This window comes from Micropterus dolomieu, linkage group LG03, assembly GCF_021292245.1.
Source record: "Micropterus dolomieu isolate WLL.071019.BEF.003 ecotype Adirondacks linkage group LG03, ASM2129224v1, whole genome shotgun sequence".
Lineage (NCBI taxonomy): Eukaryota > Metazoa > Chordata > Actinopteri > Centrarchiformes > Centrarchidae > Micropterus > Micropterus dolomieu.
This window is the reverse complement of record NC_060152.1, coordinates 30,650,226-30,675,648: the sequence shown is the minus strand read 5'-3', so window position 1 is coordinate 30,675,648 and position 25,423 is coordinate 30,650,226. Positions and strand designations below refer to the sequence as shown.

Here is a 25,423-nt window from a genome sequence, read left to right as displayed (position 1 = left end):
CACCTGGCACTGGTGTGTTCTACGTAAGTGAGTACACCAGCACATGAAATTAGATCACTGACTAGTCAGTATAATAGGCCCGATCAATACGGTTGCACCTTATAAATTACATGTATATTTATAGATCATTAAAAGTTTGACTTGAGTGTTTGTGTTTTGAAACTGACTTTGTTTTAACAAACACAGCCAATTATAATTAATGTAAACACACCACAAACCGCAGAAGAAAACATTAATAACTTAGATTTATGTTTAGATTGTTGTCTAGTTTCACATTTCATTAAACGAGTTTGGTTTTGGGGTAACCTTTGCATCACAGGTTGTGCTTTTATAGTTACAGTATCTCACAAAAGTGAGTACACCCCTCACATTTGTGTAAATATTTGATTATATCTTTTCATGTGACAACTCTGAAGAAATGACACTTTGCTTCAATGTAAAGTAGTGAGTGTGCAGCTTGTACAACAGTGTAAATTTGCTGTCCCCTCAAAATAACACATCACACAGCCATTAATGTCTAAACCGCTGGCAACAAAAGTGAGTACAAAGGTGAGTGAAAATGTCCAAATTGGGTCCAAAGTGTCAATATTTTGTGTGGCCAGCATTATTTTCCAGCATTGCTTTAACCTTCTTGGGCATAGAGTTCACCAGAGCATCACAGGTCGCCACTGGAGTCCTCTTCCACTCCTCCATGACGACATCACGGAGCTGCTGGATGTTAGAGACCGTGCGCTCCTCCACTTTCCGTTTGACGTTGCCCCACAGATGCTCAATAGGGTTTAGGTCCGGAGACGTGCTTGGCCAGTCCATCACCTTTACCCTCATCTTCTTTAGCGAGGCAGTGGTCGTCTTGGAGGTCAGCTGCTTCAGTATGTCACAGTACATGTTGACATTCATGGTTCCCTCAATGAACTGAAGCTCCCCAGTGCCAGCAGCACTCATGCAGCTCCAGACCAGGTTGCTTTGTCCTCATGTGGCCCAGTGCACAGACTAAGTCCAGACCGGGCTCATCAGACCACAGGACCTGGTTCCAGTAGTCCATGTCCTTAGTCTGCTTGTCTTCAGCAAACTGTTTGCGGGTTTTGTTGTGCATCATCATTAGAAGAAGCTTCCTTCTGGGACGACAGCCATGCAGACCAATTTGATGCAGTGTGAGGTGTACGGTCTGAGCACTGACAGGCTGACCCCACCACCCCTTCAACCTCTGCAGCAATGCTGGCAGCACTCCTCTATTTCCCAGAGACAACCTCTGGATATGACACGGAGCACGTGCGCTGAAATTATTTGGTCGACCGTGGCGAAGCCTGTTCTGAGTGGAATCTGTCCCGTTGAACCGCTGTATGGTCTCGGCCACCGTGCTGCGGCTCAGTTTCAGAGTCTTGTAATTCTTCTTATAGCCTTGGCCATCTTTATGTAGAGCAACCATTCTTTTTTTTTTCAGATCCTCAGAGAGTTCTTTGCCATGAGGTGCCATGTTGAACTTCCAGTGATCAGTATGAGGGAGTGTGTGAGCAATAACAACAAATTTAACACACCTGCTCCCCAATCACACCTTGTAACACTAACGAGTCACATGACACCGGGGATGTAAAATGGCTAATTGGGCCCAATTTGGACCTTTTCACTTAGGGGTGTACTTATTTTGTTGCCAGCGGTTTAGACATTAACGGCTGTGTGATGTGTTATTTTGAGGGGACAGCAAATTTACACTGTTGTATAAGCTGCACACTCACTGCTTTACATTGAAGCAAAGTGTCATTTCTTCAGAGTTGTCGCATGAAAAGATATAATCAAATATTTACACAAATGTGAGGGGTGTACTCACTTTTGTGAGATACTGTAACTGTCAAAATTAGGGAAACAGCTGAGGAGCAAATCTTATTCAGAATGACTGAATTGAGTAATAAAAAAATCTTTAGAATAATCAAAAAAATCAGATGTTTGATTAATCAGCTAATCAAAATAAATAATAATCAGATTCAAAAAACAATTGTTAGGTGCAGCCCTAGTCGTATATGAACAGTTTGGTAATTATTCAGCGTAAGACAGTGAAATTCGTGTAGGATAATAATAATAATATCATCTATCAAGAATATATAATAATAATAATAATAATAATAATAATAATTATACTAAAAAAAAATTAATTATTAGTATCATCCTACAAGAATTTCACAGAATTACGCAGACTCTAACTGAATTTCAGTTCAGCTAGCTAATTACCATTAATTCTAAGAGTTTGTCAAACTCTTTCTGGACCTGACTTTTTGGTGGGAGGAGTGTTGCTAACATGCCAACCATGTAATGATGGGTCAAGGGAAAAACTCAGCTTCTATCCCAGCTGATGTGGAATGAAAGTAAGGAGCAGTTCTTGAATTGCTGGGTATCTGCAGAAGTACTGGTCTAACCATCAGCACGGTGAATCCTGCAGTCACAGACAAATGGATGTTTCTTTCTTTTTGACAGTTCCTAATTTTTTCATACAATTTTTTTTCGTTTTCACTTAAAATAAAGACTCGCAGGGAATTTGTGAACTTTATTCTGCACCAGGCTGCAGTATGAGAGATGTCACCTAAGAGTTTGAATTGGAAGTAGATGGTCAAAGATGTTTATGTTAAAAAGCAAAAAGGGGGGCAGCAGCAGGGAGAAGAGCAGAAGGACGAGAGGAAAGGAAGAGGATTGTTGGTCACTAAATGGATCACTTACGGTCTCGTCGGTACAGATGGAGTGGACTTGGGTGCCGAACATCACAGAGGTGAAGATGAGGAAGAGGAGACCCTCAAAGCACAGGAGTATGAGGAGGATGACTGTTGCTGGAGGAGAGAAGGAACTGCACTCTGGGGGATTGGAGGGACATGGAGGAAGAGAAGTGAACGGGCTAAAAAGAGGGCCATATGAGGAACTGCTCTACAATGAAAGAAACTACTGCACTCTGCTGTTAACTCGTCTGCAGCACTACGGTGAGGATGCAAAGCGTTGAAGCAGTTCTGTCAACACGTGCTGAGGTCCTTCAGTAAAAGGGTGGGTGGGAACTTTAGAACTGTAAACCAAATGTAAAATGTCTGTTGGCTTTTGAATGTAGAGAACAAAGTAGGGGCACTAAGTCAAACAAGTCACTCCTGCAGACTGCTCTGGTGCTTTCCCTGAATAGCATGTGCCTCAGCTTTAAAAACAGAACTAAATCTAAATATGACAGATGTTGAAAAAGCTTAAGACAACAGTCTAAAATGAAGCAGCAACATAAGAGTACAGCACACTGCAACCAGGATGACAAACACGACAGGTTCAGGGAGCGTAAAGGCCTTTAGGGATTTCCCATGCCAGTAGTTGCACATTACCACAAGACACAATAGTGAAAATGTGGCTGACATGCTGACAGAGTGTGTGCCTCAGTCAAACACATGCAACCCAGCTGCTTCAGTGTACAGCAGGAAACTGAAGCGGGAACGTAAATGTTTGCACAAAATGTCATTCATACCTGCGAATATTGTATTTCTGATAGCTGTGGCGAGGACCTAGGGGGAAATACTACAATATTCCCACAGCGCTGTAAGGTCTAAGGAGAAACTGTTTTTTTGTATAAAAGTTTGTTTTTGTAAATTTTATAAATTTCAATTTGCTTCATTAGCATGACATGTCAATACATGTCTTTCTGAAGCACATAGAGGAAAATATATATATAATTTTTTACTGATATAAAAAGATGAATTAAAAAAGCACATGTCAGTTCAGAACTTCTGTTTTAAGTAGCTGAGGACACTTTTCTGTTTATAAGTGAAGAAAAAAAAAAAAAAAAAAAAGACTCACTTGTCCAATCATCTTCAAAGCAGTTGAGGAAATGGAAGATCACCATGACCAGAGAGTGGAGAGAGATGAGTGCAATGTACATCTAGGTTAAAAAAAAAAATACACAAAGAAGGGTTCACTGCATACACTGAGGTTTTTGGTCAGCCCACATCATCAGCAACTCATTCTTGCAGTGAACTTACTGTGAAAAGCACAAAGTACTTTTGGTTGTTCTCCCCAACACAGTTATTGACCCAGGGGCAGTGGTGGTCCATCTTTCGTATGCAGCGTTTGCAAACACTGTGAGAGAGTTAAGTTAAGTGTGAAGGAAACAGGAACGCATTAAAGTACGGTATCAACCATCCAAGGCGGCAACAACAACAATAACGGTGCACAAAGACAACATTAGTAGAAGCTTGAGGGCACCACATTCCACAGAAGAGCAAATTCTATTTCACAAATTAACCAAAGTCAGAATGTATGATAACAGTCTGACTTCCTCACTGCACCAGAACACTGCAGCTGTAAGCGTGGGATTGGGTTTGTGTATGCCAATGCAGCAGAGTGAATTCATGTCCTTTTTGCCCTACCTGCAGTGGTGTGCTCGGTCAGGCTTGATGCTGCAGCACTTGGGACATTTGTAGACCACCTGCCCTGGTTTCAGCTGAAGGCTTTCTATGTATTCCTTAGTAGCATTCCCTTTTGGTACGGCCCCCTACAATGAAACACGGCATAATTAGAATTTCAGCATAACGAAATAAGCAGGGAGAGGCTTAACTCCTTTAATTGGGACTATATAAAGCTTAAGACTCTAAACCTGTTTGCATGACACTGAGATTTAAAGACAGTTTGTCACCTAATTTTCAACATAGCACCAAACAAGCCCAACTTACAGGGTCAGTGCACATGGCCCTGAGGTGTGAGGCAAGGGCAAGGAAGGCCAGAGTGTTGAACAGGGTGCCGTTCACAATGCTGTACGTCAGATTCTTGGAGGGCAGCAGCATTACAAACAGCACCACGAACTCTGCGTAAAACACCAGCAGCCAGGTGATGACAGCGCACACGATGCCGCAGACGTCCCTGATGAACCACATGGCAGAGGCAGACGTGGAAGTGATGACATCTTTGGAGATAGGGATGCGCTGCTCTGCCTGTAGGCAGGTGGTTCCTGCCCCGGCCTGCCCACGCCCGTGCTCCACGTCCCTGCATCTGTGCACCGGGCTCTTCATCCTTCATCTAAGCTAGATGCCTGCTGCTGCCGCCGCCACCAGACCAGCTGTGCCTTCAGGCCACAGTCTCAGTCACCGCATGCTGGAGAAGGGGGGGGTCGCAGGTTAGAGGCAAGTCAAAGGTTCTGGTTCTCAGGAGAAGATGAAAAGCATTTTGGACTAAACCTGCCAGAAAATGTAGGCTTTCTGGCAGTGAAGATGAGCAACCTCACCTGATGAGTGAATAAGTTGATTAATCTTTAACATGTTTAGTCTATAACATGTCAGAAAATTGTGAACTCTGCAAACTGCTTATTTTGACTGACCAAAAGTTCAAAAAAAGATAATCCAGGGCAACAAACATAGAAGAGCAGTCACTGTTTGGCATTTTGTGCTCGGAAGATGACGTAAATGATTAATCAACAATTATTAAAATGATCGCTCTTTTAATTGACTAATTATTTTAGCCATCATCATCTAACTAAACTGATAAGGAAAAGATGATATAGATATATTGAATGATAAGAAGATATTTTCTAGGCCACGGTTTCTCTGGGATGGGAGCATGTTCCTAAGAAAGCAAGTATTGGCTTCATGGTTGCAACTATTTTCATTATCCATTAATCTATTAATTATTTGCTTGATTGGTATTATAAAATGTCAGAGAATAGTAAAAAACAAATCCCAGTTCTCCAGAGCCCAAACACCCAAAATATTCAGTTCACAACCACTGAAGACTGAAGGTTTGAAAAACTGGAAGCAGAGAACTTATTTTTTTCTCTTTAAAAAAAATAATCAAAACAATGAATCCATTATCAAAACTGTCGACAATACATTTTCTGTCAATCCACTTATTGTTGGCTCTATTTCGCCTGTCTACAAGAACATTCAGGAGTCTCTCACACTTGCTTTGGTAATGTGAACACCTGTTTCCCATGCCCCTTTGAAGTGAAGTAATACAAATTGTATTAACCCTCAAAGCAAGAAGCCTTAAGTGAAAGATGGTCAGCTGTTTTGGCCTGTCAAAGCTTTGATACTCTGGAGGGAGCATCACAGTCTGCAGTCTGTCTCAGTGCCACCCAACCTGGAGCTGTACCAGAGATCACTGAGTGAATGAAGAGGTCAGTGAAAGGTGGTCAACCATGACTTGTGTCTCACTTGAGACCATCTCCTCACATTAATTAAAATCTCATCTGACTAGTTGTGATATACGATATGACATTATTGTTTAAGTGACGTTAAAAGAGTGGGCTTTAAATGATTTTCTAGCAAACAATCTATGTCATTGGTTTCCAGCTCACCCTGATCCAACGGGTTAAACAGTTTCTCTGCTAGGTAAACAAGCTAACTTAGCGGGGTTATCTGTATCCACATAGCGTACGGTAATAATTTAACGGCTGCTAATACCAAACAGAGTAAGTTAAACCTCGCCTCAGACTGCTTTCTTGTTAGGTTAGACAGTTTACATACATATGCGATACTGAAACCCGACTTGAATCTAACACACATGCTAGCTAACAACATCAGTCCATTTTAGCTTACGCGAGCTGCTTCGCTAACGTTTCAGAGTGAGCATTTACCAACCCGCATATTGCAGTCAGTAAACTTCCCGTCAGCTTTAAAGCGGTAGAAACCCGGGAACGTGTGTCTGTCTTCCCTTCAGAGAAAGTATCATCATATCCCGCTGAATCTTACCTGAAACACGAGCGTCCTTCGGTCGCTGCTGCTGCTGCTGCTGCTGCTTTGTTGCTCCCCTTCGATGCCCCGCCCCCTCACCAACAGCAAGACGTCATGACACCAAACGAGCCAATGGGAACACCGGAAAGACACGTCAGAGGACACACCTATTTCCAGATCTATGATCGATCATCCAGTTCTCTTAATTAAAGGTCACTCCAGGTGGGTTTATGGTATCATACCTGTACATTGTATTCATTTCATTTTTGTATTCAGAAACATCATTTGTGTGGCACAAATTTTCTGGATGAGTTAATGCTCAATCACTGTGACTTTTTTTTAAGTTGAGTAATTCAAATGTCACAGAGCACTTTTACATTTAGCCATGTTACCATATTCCTTAACATAGGCTACTGTTACAACAACACAAATAGAAGCATCATTTTCTTTTGCCCTTTTTCTTTTTCTAATGCAAAGACTTTTTGCTACCTGCCTTTCACCTCATACTTGTTACCTGTTAAAAAAGGAGTGACACCCTTCGAAATACAATTGGAGCCCATGTAGATTTCCCCTGAAATAAAAGATGTTGTTCTGCTAGTTAAAATGTTTGGAAGAAAAAGTCCCAATATAAAGCAATTAAGACTTTTTAATTTTAATCTTGAACATGACCTCAAATTAATCATCCCAAAATGTCTCGTGTCGTGTCGGGCACAGACCTGGCACGTCGCACATATTTGTTGTTGATCTTTGTTGTTGTATATTTTTATGTTGTCAGTTTATATATTTATATGTACACAATATTCTCTTCCATTGTGTTACTTCTGCACGGCACAGACTCAGAATAATGCACACGTATATATCTGCAACGTTGTTCTTCTATTCCATATTTATATATTTCTACATTTATTTATGTTGACTGTATGTTTTCACCACAGCAAATTCCTCATATGTGTAAAACACTACTTGGCAATAAAGCTCCTTCTGATTCTTCTGATTCTGATTCTGAACATGTATGCAACATCAATTGCATCTGGATATATTTCAGCAAACTGAGAACAACTTTTAAAGGATACATTCACATTTTTGCATGTCTGTCTTGAAACATTACTTACTTGCTCATATATATACATGGAAACAGTTTTTTGTTACTGTGATTGTCATTTCTCCCCATGTGCTATGAAGAGGTCCCTTCCTAAAGTAATGAAGTAAGAGACGGGGGATGGAATCTACAGTCCTCGTTGTGTAGTTTAACCAAAGCCAATTCTGAAAGTAAAAGTCTGAGTCAGACAAATCAAGGCATCTTCTAGGGATGTCACTTTTTCACAAAAAACTAGTTAAAGCATTATCCACAAAGCCTAATCATAAAAATGGTTTTCCCTCAAAGTCTTTTTAGTACAGAAGTCCTTCTTGTGTTACTTTGCCTCCCCTGCAGATCCGTAAGAAAAAACACTGCCTGTGAAAACACAAAAAGGTAAATAAAAAATAAAAAGCACTAATAAGACTGTAACTGTGGAACATACCCACTAACGTTCTTAAAGGTATTGATATTTTGTCATGTTAAGCATTGTTTTAAAAAACACCTGAATGCTTAAGACTTTAAACATTACTATAATGTAGCATTGCCTCTCCATACTTGGTATAAGATTAGTGTATTTATTTTTATTATTCATTCATAATTCATTTTTATTATTATTAATAACTCTTCATGTTTCGTTTGATAACCTATTAACCTGTTTCATTCTCAATTTACTTCTATTCAGATTCATATTGTTCTGTTTAGACATATGCTGACATATTTGTACTTCAACAGTAATAATTTGATTTTTTTTACATAAATTATGACCCTGTATAATAAAGCATTAAAAAAAGGAGTTAAAATATAAAGAGGGCTCCATTACTCCAGACCTCCTAAACGTCATAGTCATCACTAGAGGGCAGTGCCATACAGACAACTCTTTCTGTATGACTCAAAGCTCTTGGCCTTTGGGCAAATATGCTGTACACCAACCTGTGTTGATTTACTATGGTTTTGCTGTGATTTGAGATTGACAACCTATTCTTTGATTGAAATTTTCATATGAAGTGTAACACAGTGATTTGCGCAATCATTTCTTGATTTCAATAGATTTCTTGCCATTTACACAGGGACAGGTCATTACACACTTTACACTCAACATAGGAAATGGCTTGATCATGAAATATACATCCAACTTCACACCAAACATCCAGCAGGACCATGTATGTAATATGAGTTCTGTCAACATAAATTTGTCATGTAAATGTGAAACTTTGAAGGATAATATAGAGAGTGGAATCATGTGAAGTCTTCATTTGGATACTTACATCTGAGGAAAATAGAAAATCTCCTCCTCAGCTAAAAGAAACACCCTGAAAGGCTCGGATAAACATTTTATAATACGTCATATGAAGAAAATGTAGCAGTGCAGTTAAATAAACATATCTGTCTATTTTTCACCCCTATCCACAGAGCAGAGTTTTCCACGTATGGCACATGAAATGTTAACCCAAGCTTGTGTGCATGTTCAGATTACTGACTGTATATTGTTGCTATTTTTACCATTCATTTTGTTAAAACACATACAGTGTGAATTAGCAATATATTTAACCCATTTATATATCTAATTTTAATGATCTCCTTCTCTTCTAACTTCAGCTGCATCGAGCTGGATTCAGCCTCAAGATGAGAACAACTTTGGTTGAACCAACAAAGGGCGTTCTGCCCGCGGGAAATGAGAAAGTTCAGTACCTCAAATCAAATTTCCCTTAAATTTCTACTGACCAGCCACCGAAAGCATCCTTTCATTTTCTTTCACAGTCTGGTTGTCTTCTGCCTATTTCCTCTGGTGCAAATAGTTTTCCTTTGGGAAATGCCACTGACCCATTGAGAGCAGCATATTTGATTCGAAAAAGTGCTCTTACACTAATCAGTTTGTTATGAAGAAGCCTTAGGAAGGCCTTACAGAGTGTAATACTAAAATACTATATGTTTCAGAGGCTTTTCCACCTAGATATTGACTACAGGAAAATTCACTTTAAAATATTGCACCAATCAAAAACCTAATGCTATGTTACTTCTTTAGCCTCAAGAACAAGTTGGTAAACACAACCGTATTAAAAAGGCAGTAAAATGCAGCACGCTTGCGTACACAACAGGGTTTCCAAGGCACCACCGTTTCCATTGAAAAAACATTTTGCCAAGTTTTCGTACTGCTCCTAATGCCATTTGCAAGCATACACCTCACCCAAGTCAAAACAACCAATCAGAGTCAGGAGAGGTCTCTAATGCAGTGTCAATCCCTGCTCATGCACACAACGAGCAGCCCACCTCCTCGACCGTCCCCTCATTCAGTCAAGCTCCACATCTTCAGCGTGACAGTTTTGCAAACACAATGTCTGAGAAACCACCAGCAGCAATGAAACAGCTGCCCATCCCTCCCTTGCCAACAACAGCATATAGAAACATGTGTGTGAACACTTCTCGACTCCACACTGAGATCTGGGCTCATTGTGTTCGATGCCACGCCGCGTGCATCGATGAGTGACAAAGAGGCATGAAGAAAATAGTGGGGAATAAAACAGTGGCGTGCTAGCCTCTCATCCTGCTGTTAGACGTTGTCACAGCTGCCTCTGAAGCCTGGAGCTGGAGCAGCCTGGCTCTGCCCTGTGCTTCAGAGGGGCGTCTGTGAGAAGATGAGTTTCAGCAAGAGGGGCCGGGATCTTGGCTTAGCGGGGGGGAAACCAGCAGCAGAGAAGCCACAGAATGTTTTGCATTGTATGTTCAATTGTTACCGACTGCTGTTTTAATTTTATTAGTAGAACCTGTGCTTTTCCTACTGAGATGTTTGATATTAGAAAAGATCCACTGTGATATTAGAAAAGATCCACTTTAATGAAAAATTAATTGAGAACGCATTTAAACATTACTAGTGAAACATGTAATGAGTAGTTTCTAGATATCTGTGAATCCACATACTTGACACTCTCTAAATAAGTCATTCCCACAGACTGTATGAAGCCGTAAAAGGTCTATTATTACCTTTCAATATGATGCATCACTTTAGTTAGGGGCACAAAAACAGTATCTAATATTTAGGTAATTAGAAATGAATGACTATTTGCTTATTTATGCTGCTCAGCAGCTGTTTCAGTTGATCATGACGACTCATTAAAGGAGAAGTCTGGTGATAGTCTGTGTTTTTCATATTTCCAGCACTCTGAGCCACTCTGTTGCACTGGGTGGCAAGTCCCTTCATTACCACGAACACACACACTGTAGTTTATTGCACCACTCTAACTAAACTAAATTCCTGTATCTCGTGGCACTTATTAATATTAAGGTGACTGCTTTTCTGGTTCTGTTACCTCTTGATGAGTGAGATATGTGAGTCATCTTTATTCTCTAAATGAAAATCAAAAGAGAAGAACTGAGGATATTTTTGTTGTATCAAGAAAACCTTTAAAACACCTTCACACAGCTCTGCCACTCAAAGCAGAATTATGACAATGGGCAATTTTATTTTTCTATCTGTGGTTTCCCACAAGGTCCACTCAGACAAGCAGGGGGCGAGATATTCATGTAGCCTACCCGTGGGTTTTTTTTTTGCATTTCCCCGTGATAGTGTATCTGCAGACATATGTCAGAGGATAATGAGGGCTGTGTGAATTCCGGCCTCTAACGAATGAAGACACCCTGGTGGTGATTCACCAAAGCTCATACTCAACCACTTTCTGACCCTGCCTGCCTCACTGCCTGCCTTCCATCTCCTCCTCACGCATGCTTCCATTACGACTGTCACTGTCTGCTGCTATCTCTGCCTGTCTGCCTCCACCTGTTTGTTGTGTTTGTCCCTCACTACCTGTCTCACAGCCCTTCTATTAAAACTCCCAAACAAGGATAGACTTATGGTTTTCACTCACACCGCAATCTCTGGAAAATGCCTTTCTCTTGGCGCATCAGCCCACTGGGGCCATTTTGCAGAAGGTCTGGCAGCCTTTATTAAATGGATCTGGGTAAGCTTGAGGATTGATCAATGATGCAAAATTAACTTTACAGAAAAAGACATTTTTACCCCTGTCATAATGGACAGGAGTAAAAATTATTCTTGCTAGTCTCCCTTCAAATGTGAGCACTTAGAAGTGCTTCATTACGGGTGTAAAATGTTTTACTCATGGATCAAAATCACAGCGTGATGATGAAAGAGGCCTTATATTTAAAACTGCACTTTAATATAATAGTCAGCTGAGTCAGTGTACTGGAGAAGGGACAGCTCAAATAGACACAATAGAGTTTGCCAAGTAATTTCATGGTACCTTGGAAAAGTATTTGTTGTATTTTTTTAAATATCAAAATATAGTAATTTATTTTGATACATGGCATGGCTGCTGTATTTTGTAGTCGATTTTGATACACTTCCAAAAGTAGGGTATGTGGTATCTTATTTCAAAATACATTTTGATGCTAACGCTAACGTTAAACTCTGGTAGGAGTGGGGAAATACTACACAGCGGATGTGCTAGTCATAAACTTAAAAACGTAACCTGTGATCATACAAACTAATGTTGGCAGCAAGCTTGTTAGCCAGACATGCTAACAAATATGGAGATTAAGTTACAGCAGAAAAATATTACAGCTCCCTCCAAAGTCTTTCAAGGCAGAGTATTGCTCTTATAGAGCATCATGAACACCACTGTGGCGTGTGGACAAACCCAAAACTTGCCAGACCTGTTAGGCATGTACGATTGCTAAGCTAATGGTCAATCGCTTTTTGGGGGAGAGGTTTATCAAATGGTCAACTGGCAGATTATATGTAAATTTAGGAGATATAACATTTCTTTCAGTAAAATCCTACTGGGAATAGTTTATAATCCAACATACCTGAGCAAGATTAAAAACATACACTGTATGCATACCACATTTTAATTTATGACCGCCATCCACATGCAGAAAGACTTACTATTCTGCCGCAACAGTGAAATTGTTGTATGTTGGATCTTACTTTCTACATTTGGACCAATAAGCTTGTAATATCACCAGGTGTGATTTAATTTAATTATCAAAATGTAACGAAATTAGATATTTGTCTAGACATAGAGAAAAAAAGGAGACAGAGACAAGGAGTGGGTCGGTACACTGACTGTCCTTGTGTTGATGTCATAAATGGACATGCTGGCGAAAAAGAAAAACAAGAACATGGATGAAATAACAAGCGTCACAGCCTTGGTGAGGCAGCCTTTCAAGGCTACAATCCAAAACCCAATCCATTGCACAAAAGCCTCTAGGTTCACTTCAGTTCTCATATCGGTGCCTTTTGTGAGATGCTGTACAAATATGACAGCAAAAAAAAGAAAAATCATCTTCTAAACAAGAAGGTTGTTTAAGCAGCTGCCAGCGGAGTGAGGAACAAGTAAGACTTTTACATGATTACTTATTTATTCAAGCTTTGACATTTACAGTGTCTTATCAAGGATTTAGCAGGGACAGTTTTGTCTCTAAATACAGCAGTGCATGCTCACATAGCTGTAAGTACTATATCTTACCATGGCAAACCTGGAAGAGGAGAATAAACCAATTAACATTACATTAGGAGAATCTATTTCTGAGAAACCTTTTACCTTAAAGTAAAATAACTGCTAAGATCTGGGGCTACTGTACAGTGAAAACATGGCAAGCAGAGGTGGATAGGGCTGACACTCTGTCTAGATGTAACTAAAGCTCCGTCCATTACCATCCCTGCTCCTATTTTGTGCAGCTCTGGCTGATTCATATGGCTTTGATCTTCTTTCAATGGGAGCTCCCTGTTGAGTGACAGTTCTTCCATCGTCATGGCTCACTTTTCTAATAGGAATCGTGATTAATTTAACAAAATAGACATGGGCTTTTATACTCCGGCCGACTGAGAACTGTGCAAGCTTTACAATCAAATCTCCAAAGACTCCAGCTGTGTTTGTTGTGCCATATACGCACAAACATCCTTACCTTTTCCAGCTAATGTTAGTTAGTGGTTAAATCAAAGCTTCTGCTCTGCCCTAAAGAGAACAGTCATTGCTACTGCTGTGCATACTAAAGCCACAGTTCTTTGTCTTCCTTATTATGCAGCGTGGGAGGATAGACCATACACCATGTCAATACTTGTAAAGCCAGCTTTTTGATCTTCACATGAAAAAAGGGAGAGGAAAAACAAGGAAGGTAATGAAGGGGAAGAAATGCAGAAATGCTTAATTAAGAGCAGAGGAAGGCAGTGCAGATAAGATGTGTGTGGGTTGTGGCAATGAGGAGGGGACGGGCAGAGAGAAAAGGCTGGAGTAGAAAGATAGTGTTTGTTAGTAATGTTACGTGGATGTCAGAAGGACGTTCAGCTATATGCGCTTCAGCTCTTCAGACATGGTCAGATGACATGTTGTATGAAGTAGTTCACATCAAACATAACCCAGCCTTTATTACCTTCAAAGAGAAATCTCAATGCTACAGCATGATATTTTAGACAACAGTAGCCTTGTTTTTATCTACGTATTTTGTAAGTATCGCATTTGAAAAGGTTGATGGGAACGGCAATGTTTAAAAAAAACACTTTTTGTCTTTTTCAAAAAAGAATGAATGCGCTTAATGGGAGATGTCCAACAAAGGTTAAAGTCAACTACATGCCCACTGGACTTCAACCAAGTCAACTACATGACTTGGTTGAAGTCCAGTTGCCCTTGACTTTAACCTTTGTTGGATAACTATGACCTGGATGACTGAGACTCTTCATAGACTCAATGGGAGATGGAAATTTTCCGAATAAGTTCTGACGTAGCAAACATCAAACTCACATGACGGATCAGCTGTTTCCACTCCCAGAAAAGAAGAAGAAAAGAAGCTGTTTCCGCTGTCAACGTCTTCCCTTGATAATCCAAGCATGCAAAACATGGCTGGTAATAGACTGATGGTGGACTGATGAGGACACCAAATTATTCCTCAGTCCAATCCCTGAAAAAACATATTGGCTGTTGGCAAACAACTGCTTTTTTTCCCAGTTCACAGCCTCTACTTATTCTACTGTGTTTATTACAGCCATGCGTAACGCCACCTTCTAACAAAACTATGCTGTAGCCTAGTTTATTCGTTTTCAAACCAATTAATGGAAACACACTTAATTCTCATTTTCTTTTTTACGACATGTCAAAGTTTGGTGCAAATTTGCGTAACAATTAGATGAGAAACACGGCTACTGTGCTCAAACTATGTTTCAGGAGTTTGGTGAAGGCCCTTTTTCTGTTTCAACACTCAACACTGGACTGCACAGAGCCCTCACCTTTCCCCAATCCAACACCTTTGAGGTGAACTGGAGTGGCGAGCCAGGCCTTATGGCCTCACAAGAGTGCCCAACACGAGTGCCCAACTTCAGTATGCTTTCAATGAAGTGTTTGTCAGATTGTCTATCAATGTTTGAAGTTCCTTTCCAGCCTTGCAACTTTACAAACAGACAACTCAACAATCTTGGCCACTATATTCGTGACTTACCTTAGGTGTGTGGAGGCATGATGGTAAGTAGGGTTTAAACATCCCTCTTAGGCTCTCTTTTTTTTTAGTCTCCAAACAGCTACTACGTCACTTTTTGTACGTCCAGCTGAGTGCCAGACCTTATCAGAACCTCACTAATGCTCTTTAGCCTGAATGGGAGCAAATCCCTGCTACCAGGTTCCAACATGTGGTGGAAAGACTGAAATCAGAAGAATGGAGGCTGGCACAGTAGCAGATGAATGCCCATGGCTTTGGAATGAGATGTTCAATAATCTCATGTTGGGGTAATAATCTGGTGTCCATATACTTTGGGCCATTTAGTGAAATGAATGAAAGCAGCGTGTTCAGTTCACTTTTTACAATGTTTGCCTTTAGCAAACAATCCAGAGAAGTAAGTTCTGGTAATTGATTTGGTAATTTTGTACTACCAGCATTCAATATTAAATCTTAAATATTTAAGAGAGTTCTACTTCTTTGTGTAGAGAATGTTTTCCTCCCATTTCAAGATTGAACAGTTTAGTGTTGACTTTTGAATAACACAGTCAGTGACTTAGATTTCGATGAAACTTTAATGATCCTTGCAGCAAAATGTGCCATTGCAGCACCAGGATATACAAAGAATGCACATTTGATCAGAGCACACAGAGTGTATTATAGCACACAGATTAGAGGTGGATATGCAGGAAGGCATAAGCTGTTCCGTTTAATGTAAGTAGATGAAGGCGCATGAAGGCATGTATATATGTAGAGAGATGTGTGCAGATATTTGCCTGTGGTGACTGCCTGAAATCACAGGAATGACCTCATGAGGATGCTTTTTTTTCTCAACAATGGGAAAAACATAAATGAATGAATGCAATAATGGGGGGTCTCTTCAGAGTGTCTGATCAATTTCATGTTGTCATTTAATCAATAATCTGCCGGGTCCCTGCTAATTTCACCCCAACGGTTTATTTGAACTTATTTGAACTAAGTTTGATGACATCTGAATATTGACCATGTTCCAGGGGGATCTATAAACACAGACACACACACACACACACACACACACACACATACACACATAGTGGTTTGTATTATTACACTTGTGAGCTATTTACGTTTACATTTTTATTTTTTAGCAGCAATAAATACTAGTAAGAGCTCATAGTACATATCACATCAATGGGGTAAATACCTAGAGAAGGAAAAAGTGCAATCAATACAAGATAATTGTAAGGGGATAGAAGAAGAAGAGCACAGGAAGTGAATGTTAGAGGTTAGGAATTAGAGGTGTTATAAGAGGAAGTGTTCTCGGAAGAGATGAGTTTTCAAGAGCTTCTTGAAGTTAGAGAGGGACGCCCCTGCTCTGATGGCGTGTGGTAGCTCGTTCCACCATCGTGGTGTCATAGATGAGAATAGCTTGGACTGGGATTGCTTTGTGTGAAGGGATGGCAGAGCCAGGCGGCGTTCGTTAGAGGAGCGTAGCGGCCGAGAAGACGTAAACTTGTATTATGGAGTTTAGGTAGATGGGTGCAGACCCAGTAGTCACTCTGTATTCAAGCATTAGTGACTTGAATTTGATTCTGGAGGCCACGGGGAGCCAGTGGAGGTCACTGAGTAATGGAGTGACATGAGTCCTTTTGGGCTGATCAAAAACCAGATGTGCTGCTGCGTTCTGAACCATTTGTAAGGGTTTCAATGCACAAGCTGGAAGACCTGCTAGGAGGGCATTGCAATAGTCGAGGCGAGAGATAACCATGGCCTGTACCAGAAGCTGGGTGTCATACTGAGTGAGGTAGGGCCTGATTTTCCTTATGTTGTATAGAGCAAAGCGGCATGACCGAGAGACAGCAGCAACAGGGTCTGAAAAGGACAGCTGGTCATCAATCAACACCCAAGTTTCTCACCACCTTGGTTGGAGTGATGGTTGAGGAGTCAATTTGTAGTTTGATGTTTTGAGGGATAGATTGCTTGGCTAGAATGACCAAGAGTTCAGTCTTAGAGAGGTTTAGTTGAAGGTGGCGAGCCTTCATCCATGCAGATATGTCCGAGAGACAGTCTGTGATCCGCGCCGAGACGGTGGGAACGCCTGGCGGGAAGGATAGGTAGAGTAGCATATCGTCTGCGTAGCAGTGGTAAGATAAGCCGTGCGAGCGAATGATCGGCCCCAGTGAGGTGGTGTAAATTGAGAAGAGAAGGGGCCCTAGCACTGAGCCTTGGGGCACCCCTGTGGAGAGGCAGTGGGAGGAGCATAATTGTCCTTGCCACAAAACATTGTAGGAACGCCCCGAGAGGTAGGATTCGAACCACAGGAGTGCTTTGCTCGAGATGCCCATTGCTGAGAGAGCGGATAGCAGGATCCTGTGGTTGACTGTGTCAAAGGCAACTGATAGGTCAAGCAGGATTGGGCTGCAGCTTTAGCTGACCTTAGGGCTTCTGTTACAGACAGAAGAGCTGTTTCAGTAGAGAGGGCACTCTTAAAACCAGACTGATATGGATCTAGGAGGTCATTCCGTGAGAGGAATCCTGAGACCTGTTTGAATACTGCCCATTCAATAGTTTTGGATAAAAATGGTAGAAGAGACACTGGTCAATAGTTCTCAACTTGAGTTGGGTCAAGTGAGGGCTTTTTGAGCAAGGGTGTAACCCGAGCCCTTTTGAAAGTGGTTGGGAAGGTTCCTGAAGCCAGAGAAGTATTTATCACATGAGTGATTGTCGGGACCACGGCAGGAGATATGGCTTGGAGGAGATTCGTAGGAATTGGGTCCAGTGGGCATGTAGTTGAACGGCTACGGGTCAAGAATTCTGATACTTTGCTCTCTGTGAGAGGAGTAAACAAGGAGAGTGAAGAACCACTGACCTGGGAGGGCAGAGGAAAAGATGTAGTAGGACTGCTACAATGGTTGTCTTTGAATGTTTTAGAGAATTGGCTAGTTATAGCCGCCACTTTGCCTGTGAAGAAGGCAGCAATGGAATCAGCAGACAAGTTTGTGGGTGGTGGAGGTGGAGGAGGATTTGGAAAATAATTTCCTTGAGTCAGTGGCACTGCTAATTCTGTTATTATAGAATGCAGTTTTTGCAGCACTGATCTAGACTTAAATTGTTTCCTAGAATATTATATCTAATCATAACTTAAATCCAAACTTCATGACGCATAAAGAAAACCTGCATTTGTATTTATTGATGATTTTTGAAACTGTTATACATACCAACTATGATGATACTAACAATTATGTAGATGTTAGTAAGATGTACTGATTGGAAATCCTCACCTCTTAACCAGCACCCTAAACAGAAGCATAAGCACTACCACCTTGAAAAAACACGTGGAGAAATATCACACTTTCACACTAACACAGAAGTACACACACATACCAAACAACAAAATTATTTGCTGAACTGTTTACACCACCAGCAGAGATAATGCCACTCGCTATCATTACATTATGTTGTCAATAAATCCCTGTGAGACCTTTTCACAGCCTCGTCTGTCAGGGCTGTTTTGTAATTTGTAATTTTTCATGTTGTACTAATCAAAACAGTAGCAGTGGGTTGGACTGTGGCTTCAGATGGATCACGAGGACTCTTTCTTTAGTGAAAGTGCAGTGAAACCTGAGGAACATAAAGTTTTATCAAAGCTGCACCTCCGTCACTGCACTGCCCTTCTACACACAAATAAAATCCAAGATTTCATCCAGCCTAATAGGGTAATTCTAATGGATTTCCTTATTTACTATTTGATTTGGTAGCTTATAATGGTTTCTGTTCGCACTCGAAAACAACTTGCACGTACGCCATGTATTTTAAATAGTCTAATTATTTGATCATAAATTATTAGTTAATTATTTTCGGCGGACAGCACATTTCACGCGGTCCTGCACCCAATAATTTACAAATTAACCACTGCGGTCAGTCACCGCTTCGGTCCAAACTGAAACAACTTGACCAATAATTAATGGATTGCCATGAACTTTGAAACAGACTTTCCCCACAGGATTAAGTGTAATAAATCCTTTAACACCAACATCAGGACTAAATTTCACTTTGCCCAAAACTTTGGTCTATATGCCTGCAGACCAAATGAACTTCCCACCAGCCATTGCTGTTCTTTGTGTTTAGCAAATTAGCAAATGTTAGTATGTTAACCATGGACGTCCTTAGGCCTATTTTAGGGGGTAGTTTGTTTTTTGACTTTTTATAGACTCATCCTGCCATCTACCAGCACCTTCTTGTTGTTGCTGTGCTCGGGGAATTTCTTGTTTTATAACATATTTCAGGATTCACAATAGGGACTCTGTTGTCCTTGTATACAAAATACAACTAAATGCAGTTTAGAGCGAAATCTTGAACTTGTTAGCTTTACTTTCTATGAAACAGTCTTAAAAATGTCACATCTTGTTCTCTTGATATATATAGGTTAGGAGGACCCACCCAATTTTTTTTTTTACTTCTGACGCGCATGTAACATTACAGTAACTTTTATTCAACAGAGGAGAAATGGAAGAACAGAGTGTGTCTGTCTCTTTCTATTTGTTAACATCTTGGCTTCTTCTCTGGTATTCTACTTTCTCTACTGTGTCTTGCTCTTTAGTCTTGTTTTGATTATGAACTCAATCCCAGAAAATCAGGAGCACCTGGCAAAAAACAAAGACGAAACACCCCACTTTGATTAGCCTTTGATTGTTATGCTTCTCTCTCCCCAACTGAGTCAGAAATAAGGAGGCAATGGACTGTTAAACAATGGAATTGTCCTGTCATTTCTATAATGAGAATGAGAAAAAGTTTGTTTTATCGGATTTTAATGCAGCACCGTTGATTATTCTGACATTGAGACTGCTTTGGGATTGACAAGGCAAAAAGGGTCAGAGGGTTTCAGATAAAAGCTTGGTATAATTATTATAATAATCTTCCGTCGGCAGCCTGACAGGAAATCATACTCAAAGCCCAGATCACACAATATTTCCTTCATTGTAATTATGACTATGGTGATCAGAAAATGTTCCTTTTCAAATGTGTTTCATAACCCTAAGAACACTAACCAACTAACCATTTTCAAGTTGAAGGGCAGACTCCTCTATCAGATAAGCTGTTACAACCTGGATAAAAGGTCACAGTACTAATATAAGAGAGAATAGAGGTGTAATGGAAATGATGAGCTCCAAACGGTACATGAATCATAGTGAATTCAGCATGTGAAACACTGGAAGGGAGGCTATTGAATTTATTCAAAACATTCAACAGAAGTAAGATGACTGGATTTTAATTAACTTGTTTTTACCAAGCTCTAAGAGAAAGCAGACAGGATTAGATCGACACAGTTCAAAAGTGCAGCAAACTAAACCACTGCACTGCAATCTCATGTATAACACTTTGGCAAAACTGACTGTCTGTAAGCCCCGGACAAACACTCGATTGCATGTCCCTTGTCTAAACAGCAGAGATAAGGCCAACTGAAAACAGGACGTATGGGAAAAGGAAATTTTGTGGCAAGTGACAATCCGGCTGCAGGGAGCAGCCTGCTGCCAGCATTCCTGTGCGTGTTTCCTCAAATTCAACCGTAGCTCGAGTGATACCTTAGCAGAAGAAGTAGTCACACTGTATCAGCTGAGAACACCACCACCGTTTAGGTCACCTCAAATATCTGGTCTTTGGTCATTACACTAAACTAGTCTGTTAAAGGCAAGATTGAGAATTTGGGAGCTTGTGATAGCCTAAATGAGGCTAACCTTGACACAATCTGAGGTTAGTTACAGTTTAATCGAGTCCAACAATCAATATAAGACTAACAAACCCATCTGAACCTTTTCCCTCAAGTGGTTCTCAACATTTACTTTCAACTTTACATTTTAACATCTTTGTAGCTGCAGTTTCTTTTTAAATGTGTTTTATCTGAACAGAGCACTTTGGATAACTATGAACGCTACAGCAGTAAACCAGTCAGACTGCCCCGAAGTGAAGGTCCCCGTCCCCCTTTTCTTCACCATTGGTGTTGTAAGCCTAGCTGAAAACCTGCTGGTTGTGGTGGCCATTATTCGGAACAGGAATCTCCACTCGCCCATGTACTGCTTCATCTGCAGCCTGGCGGCTTTCAACACCATAGCCAGCCTCACCAAAACCTGGGAGAACCTAATGATCGTATTTTCCGACGTGGGACACCTGGAGAAGAAAGGTTCCTCGGAGAAAAATCTGGACGATGTGATGGACTCCCTGCTGTGTATGTCGTTTGTGGGCTCCATTTCCAGTTTCCTGGCTATTGCCATGGAGCGGTACGTATGTGTGGCTTGGATTTGTTTGAGATGAACAGTATTTTTAAACCATATGTTTGGTTCATAGGGCTGGATGGATTTTAAGCTGTAATGGTATGAATGTATTCTGCCCCAGCCCACTTATCCATCAGAATCCTCATTTCAAAGGTATTATGATGCTGAAATGATAAAGTGGCTTCACTGACTGTAAAGGAAACCAGAACCATGGCGGGAATACTGTAAGCTGCACTGCCTGCTTTGAACTTTTTCTCTGTGGAGTGCGAGTCCCATAACCAATTATCCTCTGCTCATATTTGAATTTGGATAATTTGGATAAATCTGAACTTTTCTCTGTGCTCTAACTCATAGATCCACAGCTTATTAAAGGCAGTGGTTTCTGCATGTTTGACCACGAGCCACATACATTTTACATTACCCCATTGTTACCACGTTTTTCACACCTTCCAGGCATTTCAGATAATGTCAGAATGATATGACAACTAACATGTCTGTAATCCATCACAGTGAAAGTTACACTGTCTCACTTTTTGTATGTAGATGCAGGCAAGGACTTTCACTGCTGGGGTGTTCAAATGCTTATAGGGAAGCAGTGATCTGACATCTGATAATGGGCTGCCAAAAATTAGTGCTTTCACAAACTAGTTGACAAATCAAATCCTGAAAACAAACAGAAAATGTATTTTGTTAAATGGACAATTAAAACGCTTTCTGCAAATGCTAGGGCATTGCTCATACAAATATCAAGTTTTTCAGATGTTCAGATTTTACTTACTTACTGCTAGCTGACTATATGCTGAGACTGCAAATAAAAACATTTCCAAAAGTATCGTTTCTGCTCTCAGAATCTCATAAAATATTTAATTACTTTAAAGCTGCATTCATTGATTTTGGGCCACTTGGGGGCAGCAGAACAGGCTGAAAAAAAGTTTATGACAAATTTGTTTGTGGTCACCTGTAAAATGAAAGTCCAAGGCCAATATTTGCTTTCATTTTAGCTCTGTTTTGGTCCTCACCAACTGGCTCTTTAGCAGCTAAATGCTCCACTTTGTAGTTGCTAACTTTGTCAGCCTGTAGTTTGATGTGAGGCAGGTGGATTTAACGTAGAGTTCTGTTGCCTGATCTGAACCCCAAAAATACCATTTTGTTGCATAAAACTTCCTGATTGGGTTTAGGTTGTTCCATTTTTTTTACTTATTGTTTCAGTTTTTCACTCTGATCAACTAGATTCACACTAACAAGTATGTGACTTTATTTGTTTTATTGAAGCAGTTGAAAGAGTTGTCAAAGGTTGCATGGAGCCAAAGCATACAACTGTTCCCTGGATATAAGGGAATTGGAATTAACAAAATAAATCTAAAGGGGTCTTTAGCTGCTCAGCTGCAGCACTTTAAATGCATCTAAACATACCTGCCAATCTCACTTGGGTCCAGTTAGTTGGTGTGGTTCTTACTCTTCAATACCACCAACAACACACTGTCTGCCCATGACATGTAGACTAGGACAAGTCACTTTGCTTTGTCTCTTTCCCCTACCATGTGACGCCGGTGTTCTGATGATTTATGTTTCTTTGTCGAAAAAGAAATATATTGATTAATGTAGCTGTAAAGCACCAAAGTTTAACTCAAGAAACAAAAAGAGAAAGTGAGCAGATAATAAAACTATTTGTTTTCACTTCCAGTTACATCACCATCTTCTATGCTCTTCGATACCACAACATTATGACGATGCGGCGCACAGGAGCCATCTTGGGTGTCATCTGGACAACATGTGGAGTGTCAGCCGTGCTCATGGTGAGGTTCTTCGACTCCAAATTCATCATGATCTGCTTCGTTGTCTTCTTTGTCCTCTCCTTGGCGATTATCTGCTTCCTCTATGTCTACATGTTTATGCTGGCACGCATCCATGCCAGGAAAATTGCTGCTCTGCCCACCAGCAGCAGGGGGAAGTGTCAGCAGCAACGGTGGAGGGGCAGCAGCATGAGAGGGGCCCTGACTCTCACCATCCTATTTGGAGCATTTGTGGTGTGTTGGGCGCCATTTTTCCTGCATCTCATCATCATCATGGTGTGTCCTATGAACCCGTACTGTGAGTGTTACCGATCACTGTTCCAGCTTCATGTGGTGCTGTTGATGAGCCACGCCCTCATCGACCCGGCCATCTACGCCTTCCGCAGCGCTGAGCTCAGACACACCTTCAGGAAGATGTTGCTTTGTTCAGACTGGAAGTGGTACACATAGCGCAATTTGGACTGCTTTGTATTCATTGGGTTGCAGATATTTAAACCCTGGAGTCAACAGTATAAAGATCTGTAATGCAACTGAACAACTGTGGGTGGTCAAGGGAATCCATTTTTTCAGTTGCATTTTCCCACCTGCTATCTGAAGCCAGCTACATCAAGGCTACCACCACCAGTAGCTTTAATTTTGTTTGTGCTTGAATGAGCACCTGTGAGCACCATGTTTTTGCCAAACAGAGTGTTTTTGTGTATATTTTTTTTCCATAGATAACTGCTATCTGTCCATCTTCTCTCTGTCTATGGCTATCTAACCTTGGATGCAATGTAATTTCACCCCAAGTGTGAATCTCTTCAAATCCTGTTTTAATTATCCATCTGCAGCACATTCACATAGGACACATATTCCCCAGTACCTATTTTACTTAAAGGACATGTTCTTATTTTACATGGGTCATGACATTGGGTTTTGCATCACTCACAGTGAACCACAGCCACTAATGCAAACAATAACCTTTCACCATTTCACCTTTTGCTTTTATTGAGACACAAACAAAATAATTCATTTTAAAGCAACATGGCCAGCACTGGCGTCAGTGATTTCAACTGCAGCTGACATTTATATTTTTGCATGCTATCACTTTACTATTAACTAACATAAAATATGTCCCTACAGCTGTTAATATTGTCTCACAGTACATACAATGCAGGCCTGAGCATGCAATTAGCATCACGTCACCTCTGTCTATCACATTCGGTGTTTTCACTGCTGTTTCTGTGGAAACAGGAACTGAGTACTTCACAATCAATAATATCACAGAAAGGTCAAGTTGGAGGTGAATGTACAGTGAGGAAAATGGAACATTTATGTGTTTTCTTTATTAATAAACCTATAGGAAAAGGGAAAATATATATATTATTGATTGTTTTAATAAAACCACTTTTCCATGTATGAGCATGTTGTGTACATTTCTGTGCATATTCATATGCTCTTTTGATCTTACAATTGCAAAGCGCTTACAATAAACATTAATGGAAGCTACAGCAAGGCAATTACAGCACAATGCAGAAATAAATCATCCTTTTGATACTGTTTTCTCAGTGTTTGTTCCAGAGACATCTTATCTCACTGTCTGTATGCCTCCATGGATCAGTCTGAAGATACAAATAATACAAATGGCTTGCTCTTTTTTTGCAATAAATATTACTATGTAACACTGGGAAACAAATGTTTAGTATCTATCACCAAGAAATTATGCATAACATTTCTTGTGAAAAGCAGTTTCAGCAGATGGTTGCATTTTGTGTTCTGTCAAGCTTCTCAGTTGGGAGGTAGGCACCACTAACACACTCATACAGAGAGCAATGTTAAGCTACTTGTACATTCATTTTTACATTTCAAGTGTCACCTTATGGCATTTTATATAGTTTAATACAGACTGCGTGGGCAGGGAGGCAGTAAGAAGAGATCATTGAGGGCACATTGTCAGAATAGAACAGCTATGATTACTATGAAGGTACAAGATACAAGCAGAAGAGTGACATTCAGATCATAGCAGAAACATGTGTGCTACTGAGCGTAGGTAGATTTTCGGAAGCTGCTCGTTAACTGTAGCACTAATGCAACAGCAGGGGGAGGCAAGGGAAGGCAGGGCTAACAGCAGGGGCAGAAAATTGGCTGTGGACAGGTGATGTCGTTCAAAAGTTCAGCAGCAGCATAGCTTTCCCCACTTCCCCCCCAGGCCATAGA

The 25,423-nt window shown here is 40.6% G+C and overlaps 2 protein-coding genes across 4 annotated transcripts in view; one reads left to right on the top strand and one right to left on the bottom strand.

The window, feature by feature from the left end:
- The window catches only part of zdhhc3a (zinc finger DHHC-type palmitoyltransferase 3a), a 16,373-nt gene extending 9,543 nt beyond the window's left edge, over positions 1-6,830 (bottom strand). For 2 of the 3 annotated variants that reach the window (XM_046044852.1, XM_046044854.1), the window contains exons 1-6: positions 6,690-6,830; positions 4,680-5,097; positions 4,377-4,501; positions 3,990-4,086; positions 3,808-3,889; positions 2,707-2,837 (exon numbers count right to left, since the gene is read on the bottom strand). In XM_046044852.1, the coding sequence (XP_045900808.1) occupies positions 2,707-2,837; positions 3,808-3,889; positions 3,990-4,086; positions 4,377-4,501; positions 4,680-5,015 (771 nt within the window). In that variant the 5' untranslated portion in view covers positions 5,016-5,097; positions 6,690-6,830. Of the gene's footprint in view, positions 1-2,706; positions 2,838-3,807; positions 3,890-3,989; positions 4,087-4,376; positions 4,502-4,679; positions 5,098-6,578 lie in introns of all 3 variants that reach the window. The other variant, XM_046044853.1, reaches the window with a different exon arrangement.
- Positions 6,831-13,015: 6,185 nt separating this feature from the next.
- Positions 13,016-24,545, top strand: mc2r (melanocortin 2 receptor). The gene is made up of 3 exons (XM_046045981.1): positions 13,016-13,096; positions 21,072-21,440; positions 23,119-24,545. Exons 2-3 carry the CDS (start codon positions 21,088-21,090, stop codon positions 23,675-23,677), a joined length of 912 nt encoding a protein of 303 aa, XP_045901937.1. The 5' UTR covers positions 13,016-13,096; positions 21,072-21,087; the 3' UTR covers positions 23,678-24,545.
- The last annotated feature ends 878 nt before the right edge of the window (positions 24,546-25,423 follow it).

What these genes read in the sequence shown, in the direction of transcription:
- mc2r (XM_046045981.1), top strand. Translation starts at nt 21,088, where the DNA reads ATGAACGCTACAGCAGTAAACCAGTCAGACTGCCCCGAAGTGAAGGTC. An exon ending in CTGGCTATTGCCATGGAGCG is followed by an intron (nt 21,441 to 23,118) that starts GTACGTATGTGT and finishes TTTCACTTCCAG; the next exon opens with TTACATCACCATCTTCTATG.